General features: G+C 38.9%; 1 protein-coding gene across 1 annotated transcript; it reads left to right on the top strand.

Moving 5' to 3' along the window:
* Positions 1-686: 686 nt before the first annotated feature.
* On the top strand, positions 687-9,347 carry sntn (sentan, cilia apical structure protein). The gene is made up of 5 exons (XM_008115002.3): positions 687-978; positions 2,415-2,574; positions 4,554-4,588; positions 6,518-6,657; positions 8,784-9,347. The coding sequence occupies exons 2-5, from the start codon at positions 2,465-2,467 to the stop codon at positions 8,940-8,942; spliced, it is 444 nt and encodes a 147-aa protein (XP_008113209.1). The 5' UTR covers positions 687-978; positions 2,415-2,464; the 3' UTR covers positions 8,943-9,347.
* The last annotated feature ends 924 nt before the right edge of the window (positions 9,348-10,271 follow it).

The following is a 10,271-nucleotide window of genomic DNA, read 5'->3' on the forward strand; positions in this document are numbered from 1 at the left end:
GAGTCCCGGTTCCCTTGATTCTTATCCAGATGCTTTCAAGCTGGTTTCCCGGATTACAGTCTTGCATTTCTTCTGCAACGTAACTGTTTTTGACATATAAAGCTACTCCCCCTCCTCTCCCCTTTGTTCTATTTCTGTGAAAGAGGTTATAGCCCTCAATGGTTAAATTCCAGTGATGGGAGTCATCCCATCAGGTTTCAGTGATGCCTATGACATCGTATGTGTGGTGCTGTGCTAGGAGTTGGAGTTCGTCTTGCTTATTTCCCATGCTCTGAGCATTAGTGTAAAGACATGTTAATAATGCCTAATTGTGTGTATGTGTGTTTATGTACATGTATCACTTCAAGTCACCTGTTGATGTATGGTAATCTTAAGAATTTCACAAGGGTTTTTTTTTTAAGGCAAGGAATACTCGGAGGTGATGTGTCATTGCCTTCCTCTAAAATATAGCCTACATCATCTAATATTCCTTAATGGGCTCCATTCTAAGCATTAACCATGGCTGACGCTGCTTAACTTCCAACCTGTCCTTAGCCATGTCAATGCCAGGTTATGTATATTAACATACATGCAAAAGAAATATGAGCATTCAAGTTTTATAGAAATATACTGACTGATGTAGCAATAGAGTACCCACGGAACACCAAATGAGGTCCACTTGGTTTGGTTCTCTAAGTTTGGGTGCCTTTATGTATTTTGTGTATGTTTGTTTCAGTCAGTGTTTTATTTTGCAGAAACTAGGTCAGTGGTTCTCAATCTGTGGGTCCCCAGGTGTTTTGGCTTACAACTTCCAGAAATCCCAGCCAGTTTACCAGCTGTTAGGATTTCTGGGAGTTGAAGGCCAGAACATCTGGGGACCAACAGGTTGAGAACCACTGATCTAGGGGTTTCAAGTTCTTAAAATGGTCTGAACTTTCCCTGCTTATTACCTATGGTCACTGCTGAAATAAAACAACAGAAGGGGAATGATTCCATGTGGTAAGTCCTGCTGTTATCCTGCTGTAATTAAGATTTTACCTCCTTTTGTGATAAACTCCTAAAAGTTGTGGTATGATTTACTTTAGACAACATATCAATGTCAGCCTAGGACCAGATACTTTCAATAAAAATTCAGAACAAAAAGTTTGAGTTATGAGTTCCAAATGCCTAGGAGTTCAACTAGTAAGCACAAAATCTAATACCTATCCTAATATATGGCATCAGTTTTAATATTATGAGAAAGAAAGGATATTTGCAGCTCTTAAAACTAGTGAGGAAGTGAGTGAACTAGCAGGGGGTAACAACAACTATTTCCAGACCCTATGCTATAAATGCTCCATCTACCATAGCTATTAATTCCAGTAATTAATTGACTTACTTTCATTGACAAAATTGCTCCTGGGCACAATTTGACTGTTCCAATGGTGCTCAAGCAGATTAAAATCAATTTGTTTTGTGATGTTATTTTCAGTCAGTTCCATAGAACATTTAAGGTGAACATTATCAAAGCAGTCTTATAAGATGCTGCATTAATGGATATTAACTGAGCTGTGGCATAAACTTAGATTTGACAAAATGAGGATAATCTGGTAACATATTATGTTTCCATTCTTTTAAGGTGCTGCACCAGCCTAATACAATAAAGGATTTATAGCTATGAGGTTGTTTTATTGCTTTCCATAGTTGGTGCCATGAGATAAACATGAAATTGAGGGGAGGGAGCAGGAAGAGATATTATTGTCTTGAAAGGATTAAGGGGTTAAATGTTTTCCCCCAATTCACTTCGTATGAAGAAACTCACAAACATAACACAAACTGTGCATTGTACACCTAAGAGAATCCAGGGGATCTTATTCCTCGAGAAGTATGTACAACTGTTATTTTAAAAGGCTTTAAGAATTCCTCAGGACTCAAATCGAAATATTATCCTTACATTCATGAAATGTGCTATACAGAACATTGAATCAACATAGGGTTATGGTTTAAGCATTGGATTATGACTGTTGAGACCAGGATTCGATTCCCCACTTGATAATGGAAATTCACTAGTTGACCTTAAGACTAATCACATACCTCAGCTCCAAGAAATTCAATGATAGGTTAACTTTAAGGTTTTCATAAGTCAGAAAGGTACACAGCAGCAAGAAATACTGAATTTTGAACCCTGTTCCTATTTTCCACCTCATTCTACCAGTATATAATAATCACACAGAAAAGATTCCAAGTGCTCCTTTCTAGCACCATGTGTGGAAACACACTGAGTCTTGTGCATTGCTGTTTCCTCTGTGGTTTTGTTACTCCCTTTCAGACTGATTTATGCAGCCAGAAACTGAAAGATCTCAGAGCATTTCCATTATGGATAGACCTGGCTGGCAAACAGGTTGCTCCACCTTCACCTTCCATGGTACTAAAGGTTTGTATTTCTCTGTTTGTAGTCATGTAAGTTGCTTAGAGAGGATACACCGTTGCCCAAACATAGAGGAAAATGTGTGGCTGTACGTCCAGTACTGGGAATAAAAAAAACAACCCTTCTAATCAGTCAGGGGATATTTCAAAGAAAAAAAGAAACAACACTTCAACAAAAATGCCCAAACAGTGAGTAACAATTCTGTTCTTTTTTCCTCTCTAGTAAATTGCCATTTAATATCCATTTGGTTGCTTTACATTGCATGTCTGGGTAGTTGCACACATGTGACAAACAAGCCAGAGGATTCACAGCTTGTGAGCTGGACTATAATGAGTTTATTTCAATTTTGCAAAAGCAATCATACTTTTTATTAAGTTTTTAAAGCTCGAGGGAGAGTAAGAAAGCCCTCCCACAGCAAATTCTCAGTACATTTTTAAAAACAAATTATTTATTTTATTTTCTTCGTATTTGCTTTTCTGAAATGTACAAATTGCATAAGTGGAGTTTCCAACTGATCTGTCATCAAAGACTGATCAGGATCATAGCGCAAGTGATGTACAAACAAAACATGTGTCCTGCCTGGATTCCTGCAAGTCAGGTGCTCTTGTCTACTTACCTTCCACTGATCACGTTTCAAAATTGTTGGTGGATCTAGTTTCCTGTATTTTTGAACTACACTAAGAGCCTGTCTAGCTTAATTCATACGCTGAATTCTCTTGCCCTGTCCAAAGTATCCCTCCATGTATAGCCGCAATCCATGAATTCCTGAAATAAAAATTAAAAATACGTTCAGGGGTTGGATTTGAAACCAAAGCTGTCCAATTTTTAATGACTTGTGGAAAGCTATGAATGTACAACTGTTAGCTTTAGCCAGGGCTGTAGCCAAGGGGGGGGGGGTGGTTAGGGGTTCCCCACCCCTTAAATTTTACAGGGGTTTTTTTTTTTTAAAAAAAAACTGGTTTACTCATGGAGTTTATCTGTCTTGAGTGTCCACTGAAATTTATCGATGGAGCCCGATTTCTAAATTATTTTGTGTCATGGAACTACAGTGTTCCCTCACTTATTGTGGGGGTTACGTTCCAGGACCACTTGCAAAAAGTGAAAATCCACGAAGTAGGGACAATATATTTGTGTTGTTTACAATCTCACTGGCAAGTAGTGTTTCTGTCCCCTCCCTGCCTCTCAAGCACGCGCATGCCTTGTGAGGTGAAAACAAATCTGCTTCAGCCTCCTTTTCTCTCCCTTCGGCTCTTCCTTCCTTCCTTAGGCTTCTCCTTAGGAAGGAAGTAGAAAGAGGGATTTATAATATTATTTTATGATTTATACTATTATTTTAGTGTTTATTAAAAACCACGAAACAGTGAGGGCAAGAAAAGCGAACCACGAAATAGTGAGGGAACACTGTACTCTTCATGATTCGCAAAAAAAAGATTCAATTCCCCCCCCCCCCCCCAAAAAAAATTTTCTGGCTATGGCCCTGGCTATAGCTAATGCATATATGAATGATGAGTCACGACATACATATCCTTAGCTCTGGAACAGCTGCTTTCTAGCTTTATTCAGAATGTATTTATCCAAAATGCTAAGCCTATTTAATGCTTTTATTGTGTGCCTTGAAGTCATTTCTGGCATAAGGCAAACCTACCATAGAGTTTTCTTGGCAAGATTTGTTCTTAGGAGGGATGTCATTGCCTTCTTATTATTTTAAAAGAATGTGTCTTGCCCAAGGTGACATACTAGTTTCCCATGGCTAGGCGTGTATTTGGACCCTGGTCTTCAAAGTCTAGGTCCAACACTCAAACCACTACACTATTTTAAGATATAGAATTCAGCACCTTGGATAGTTCTTTTAAATTCCAAGATGAAATCCAAAAGAGATGTATCACTTCCGGCATGGAATTCATTGTCCACCAGTATACTGGTGTACAGTATACTTTACTAATATACAGATATTCCACTATCTCATAACAAAATTTGATCATTTCAAGTAGCCTTTTATTTCTTGAAAACAATATTTATAAAGTGTTCTCTTAAGTATTAAAAAAAGAATATTATGATTACAGAAGATTACACTTTTGACCCTCTTGAAAAAATATGGGCAGTGGATCATTTCTAACAGCATTAACCATCCAGATATGCCAATAATATGTCTGTGTTTAATTTCCAGTATTCCCATTCCCAAGCAGCTGGCTTCCATAAAAGGTAAGGCAGTCTACACTACGCATCTGCGCCTCCGGTGGCCTAGGGGATAAAAGCCATGTGACTTGAAGGTTGGGTTGCTGACCTGAAAGCTGCCAGGTTCGAATCCCACCCGGGGAGAGCGTGGATGAGCTCCCTCTATCAGCTCCAGCTCCATGCGGGGACATGAGAGAAGCCTCCCACAAGGATGGTAAAACATCAAAAACATCCGGGCGTCCCCTGGGCAACGTCCTTGCAGACGGCCAATTCTCTCACTCCAGAAGCAACTCTGGTTGCTCCTGACAAGGAAAAAAAAACCCAAAAAACTACGCATCTGCTTATTTTGGGATGTATAAGAGGAGCAATCTTTTCTTGTGCAACAAATTACCAACTACACAGAGCATACAACATCTTTACCTTGAAGCCAAATATACAATAAATTCTTAGGCTTCCAATGGGGTTAATTTTCTTTTGCTAAGGCTATAGATATTTTTGTCTTTAGATGCATTGCTCTTACTATCACAGCAAATCTAATAGCTTTCCCTGGAGAGTAAGTTGCAGCTGGCAAAAATGCAATGAGGGGAACTCAGAGTAAGGGTCAAAGAATGTGGCATATTCAAATTAATTTACAGAAGAGTTTCATTGTGGGTTCAGAGACCAGCAGTGGGAACCATAAAATACAGATTAGACTGGACACAGAAATGAATGGACCTCTTAGACCTGGCTCAACATCAGCGGAAGGAGGTGTCAAAGCAGACCACTTCAGTCTAGTAGGCACCAGACCACACTGTTCAGTATTCCATTATGTGGGGAAAATGCTCTTAAATTAGAAAAAATAGCAGGATAGAAAGAAGCTGTACCAAAGTGAGAGCAGTTAAAAGTGGCCTTCCCTACCTATAGTTTGACGTGGCTTTGCTTTAATCTACAGGGGTCAACAACCAGGATTTAAGGCCAAAGTATAGTATCCCCTTCACCTTTACTAGGGTTAGGGGCATGGAAGCCTTGCAAAACTGCAAAACAGTGAATAAAAAACTGATTGTTTTTCTACCTGAGAGAACACCTCCTCCATTTTATCCCTGTGGTCTTCTTCTGCTAGAGGTTGATCATAGAATAACGTGGGAGGACCTAGAGATTCCTTGAAAGAGTATTTTAATTAAATCCATGAATAATCCAATTATCCAAAAGTCAATTGTGCAAATGCGGAGAACTGACTGTAAATGGATTTGTCTTTGCTATTCTTTTGCCGATAATCCCACCTTTGAGAGGTCATTCTTTTTCTTGGGATTTTTCTCATCAGAGTCTAATCTTCATTCAGAATCTTTTTAATGTTTACATGTTGTTGTTTGTTATATATTAGTTTTTCCATATTTGATTGATCAAATGTGTGCATGTGTTTTATTCAGCCATTATCACAAAATGCAAGTTATTTTGAATCATATGAATATATCATTGCTCCCATATACAGGTCTGGCGCAGCAAGTATAGCAATTGTGATATTCATCTACCTTATAGGGTTGCTGTCACAGCAGTTCTTATACTTTTGATTTTGCAGGGAGGTAGGATATAGAGAGGCTACTATTTCACTGGGACTTAGTAGATTCAAGTCTTCACTGATCCATGAATCTCAGTTAGTGACTTGATCCTTAGTCACTCACTCAGAGCAATCTGACCCTTATAGAGTCATTGTATGCACAGTCTATTGCCCATGTGCTTGCTTGCTGATTGACAGCTCCAAGGCCTCCAATATTGGATGGACAGACCTAGTGCTATTATAGGCATATTGCAAAACTACATGCCATCCACACCAGGCTGGCTCAGCCCAAGCCCCAACTGGATAGTCAACCTCATATAAGAGCCAAGTCAGACCTAAGCTTGACGAATACCCCTGGACTCCAACGATTTTTAGAGAATGGTTTTGTTTTGGTGACCTTCCAAAATTATTTCCCTCCCCAGCTCTAGAGAAAGGCTCTGATCTTGAGAAAGCAATTGCTACAGCAGCTTTGGTTTTTGACAACGCTGCAGATGCTGATGGGAAACTCAGCAAGTCTGATGCAAAACAGCTACTCGAAAGCCAGTTTATACATTTCATGCAGGTAAGAGGGGCAAAATAAGTTGGTCTTGAGACTTTTTAGCCTTAACTTGCCCCCTGTGACCTCATTCAGTGACTAAGGAAAATTTCAAAGATTTTAAACCCAACTTTCAGGCTCAGTGAAAGGACACCCTCTAAAACTTAATTACCTTATCTAAAGATTAAGTCTGTAACACACACACAATGGGGGAGGGGGGAGGGGATTTAAAACAGTTTAAGTATGACTGTTTAAAGAGTACGTCCAACGGAAAAGACATTAAGGCTCATTTACACCAAAAAGAGATGGATTTACAGGACACAAGTAGTCATGGGCAGTTCAGTCACAGATGGTGCCCCTAAAATGGAAGTTATCCTGGTTCATCATCTTTACCACACACCCCCACCTCCAATTTCACTTATAAGTAGAAGATTTCTAAGTTGAAAAACTGTATATGGTTTTAATTTTGATTAATGGGTAATTTCTGCAGATAGTCTGTTATTCTGCCTTTTCTTGCCTGTTGATCGTTTTTATGTTAATATGATTTATGTTGCTTTCTGGCCTTCATACTGGTTCTTTTAATTAATTAATTTCTTCCCCCTCTTTTTAAGAAAAAGGAACTCCATTTTATTAAGTTCTAGCTCTCATAACAGTTGTTGTAGCATTGTCAATATCAATCATCAGACCATATTTGTTCTTTTCACAGATTTGTATCTTTGGCATACACACACTGGCACATTTGTTTCAATTAACAGTTACTGAAAAGCTGTATTTGGACTAACATATCTCACTAGTTGTTTAATAAGCCAAGATAAGAACAATCTTTTTGTTTACACACATAACCCCTTCCGTCCTTCTCAGCACAAGAAAAACAAAACAAAACAAAGCAGTAGGATATCTTTAACAATGCAATCTGAGAAAAATCCTCTTTTGAGCACATAGATCACATGTGTCAAACTCAAAGCCCCTGGGATGAATCCGACCCATCATGTCATTTTATATAGCCCTCCAGATGCTGGACCTGTATTCCTCATCAATAAACATCATGACTAGAACTGATGAGAGTTCTGATACAGTAACACTTGAAAGGCTGCCGTTATTCTGTTTAGCCAGGATACTGGGGCTTGAATTTTGGTACAAGGCTTTGATGTCTGACTTTAAAATGCCCTTTAACCTTTCCCTGGCCTCAGAGTCAGAAGTGCTGTTGGGTTGCAATTCCCATTATCCACATGGCAGATAATAAAAAGTGATGGGAGTTGACATTCAATAACATATGGGCATCCAAATTAGGTAAAAACCAAAGAGCACTGACCACTATGTAAAAAAAATTATAGTCCTCTGTATCCATGAATTTAATAGTCCTTTAAAGCACGAATTACATGAAATATTTTAAATAATATTTTTAAATATTTTAAAATAATTTTTAAAAATATTTTTAAATATTTTTTTAATTTTTTAAAAATAATTTTTAGTAATTCGTAAGCAAAAATCACCAGTGTGGACAAGTCCAATTTTAGAGGATTTCAGTCACCAGTGTGGACAAGTCCAATTTTAGAGAATTTTTAGATTTCAGAATTCCAAATAAGGGACACTATTATACCTCTCTTAACTGCCCTGACTGCATCCTATGTAGTTTGGTGAAACACCAGATTTCTCTGGCTGAGAATTCTGAATGCTCCTATTTCAACTGCAGATCCCCAAAACCCATGGTATGGAATCATAGTTGTTGAAGTGGAATCTATAGAAAGTCTACAGACAGTCCCCTAGTTGCAAATAGGTTGAATTTGTTTGTAAGTTAGAACAGAAACATTTTTTTCAGTGTAGCTCCAGCCAAAAAAAATCTACCCCTATTTTTGGGGTTGATTTCTCTCACTTCCTGTTGTCTCACCCCCGTTTGTAATTATGAGTGGTTTATAAGTCAGATGTCTGGAACTCGGGGACTGCCTATAATTGTGCAGCAATATGAAAGGGTCCTTGCTTGTAACTCATTAAACCAAGATGTGATAGAGCAAGATTAGAACCTTTCCTTTAATGTAGTTACTTTACAACCTTTCTGAAAGCAATTCACTAGTTTAATATATTCCTTAGTACACTGCTAATGATGAAAGTCCTTTCTATTTTCAGCCATAAGCCAATTCACGTTATTTTTACAGGGTCAGGAAACCAAACCAAAATACCAGGAAATAATTTCTGCTCTTGATGAGAACAAAGAGGACAAAATCTACTTTGAAGATTTCATGGTTCAGCTGCTTAGTCTCACCCTGATGTCTGACCTTCGTCAAGAGATCCAAAATGTGCGAAAAACTAAGTGATTAAGAGTATTTAATAGAAGTCAAAAACCAAGCAGTGGGGGAAAGAGAATATGATTTTAGGGAAGGAGCTAAAGCTAGAATTCTCTCTAATAGATTATCATAAATTTGCAGGAGAAAAGTCAGAATGACTCTTGGGTCACAATTTCAATATCCAAGTTTTGATGAGAAATGAGAAGCAGAAACTCGTGTTTAGTCTCTGCTAATTGTAAAAATGTTTCTTCAAACATAGTGGACCTTACGTCTTTGTAAATATGCCCAGGGTTGAACTGTAAAAGATAGTCTGATTAAACTTCGCAATGATTTTTTTTGTGTCAGGAGATACTTGAGAAACTGCAAGTCGCTTCTGGTGTAAGAGAATTGGCTGTCTGCAAGGACGTTGCCCAGGGGGAGCCCAGTTGTTTTGATGTTTTTACCATCCTTGTGGCAGGCTTCTTTTATGTCCTCACATGGAACTGGAGCTGATAGAGGGAGCTCAGGCGTGCTCCCACCGTGTTGGATTCGAACCAGCAACCTTCAGGTCAGCAACCCAATCTTCCAGTCAGCAGTCCTGCCAGCACAAAGGTTTAACCCACTGTGCCACTGTGGGGCTCCTTTGCAATGATTTTTTTTTTTGCAATGATAAAAATCAGGTAGTGACCCTAATAGAAACAGTTATGCATCCTAAAGGGACTGTGCAGAGTGACCTCCAGGAACCTTACAGCAGGGGTGTCCCTCCAGGTGTGTTTGCCTCCAGATATTATTGAATCCAATAACTTTCACCATTGACTATGCTAGTTAAAGAACATGGGTGTTCACAACATTTGGAAAGGTGCTCATTGCCAGTTCTTGTTTAAGGGAATACATATTCCCATTCACACTGATGTACAGTATAGATGGGATCAAAATATGCATCTTATATATTGTGGGCCAGGGTGGAAGGCATTACAGTGTAGTCCCAGATGCCAAAGAATCAATGACTTGGAAGAGACTCCCCAGTCCAACTCCCCTTGCTATGAAGTAATATACATTCAAAGCACTTCTGACTGATAGCCATCCAGCCTCTGCTTTAAAAACTCCAGAGGAGATTCCACCACATTCCCAGGCAGCATATTCCACTGCTGAATAGCTCTTACCATCAAGAAGTTCTCTCTAATGTTTAGGTGGCATCTCTTTTCCTGAAATTTGAATCAATTGCTCCATGTCCTAGTCTCCAGAGGAGCAGAAGACAAGCTTGCCCCCTCTTCACTGTGATGTCCTTTCAAATATTTAAACATAGCTATCTTGTCCCCTCTCAGCCTTCTTCTCTCCAAGGTGAACATACTCAGCTCCCTAAACCGCTTCTCATAGGTC

This window comes from Anolis carolinensis, chromosome 2 (genome assembly GCF_035594765.1).
Source record: "Anolis carolinensis isolate JA03-04 chromosome 2, rAnoCar3.1.pri, whole genome shotgun sequence".
NCBI classification, from domain to species: Eukaryota; Metazoa; Chordata; class Lepidosauria; order Squamata; family Dactyloidae; genus Anolis; species Anolis carolinensis.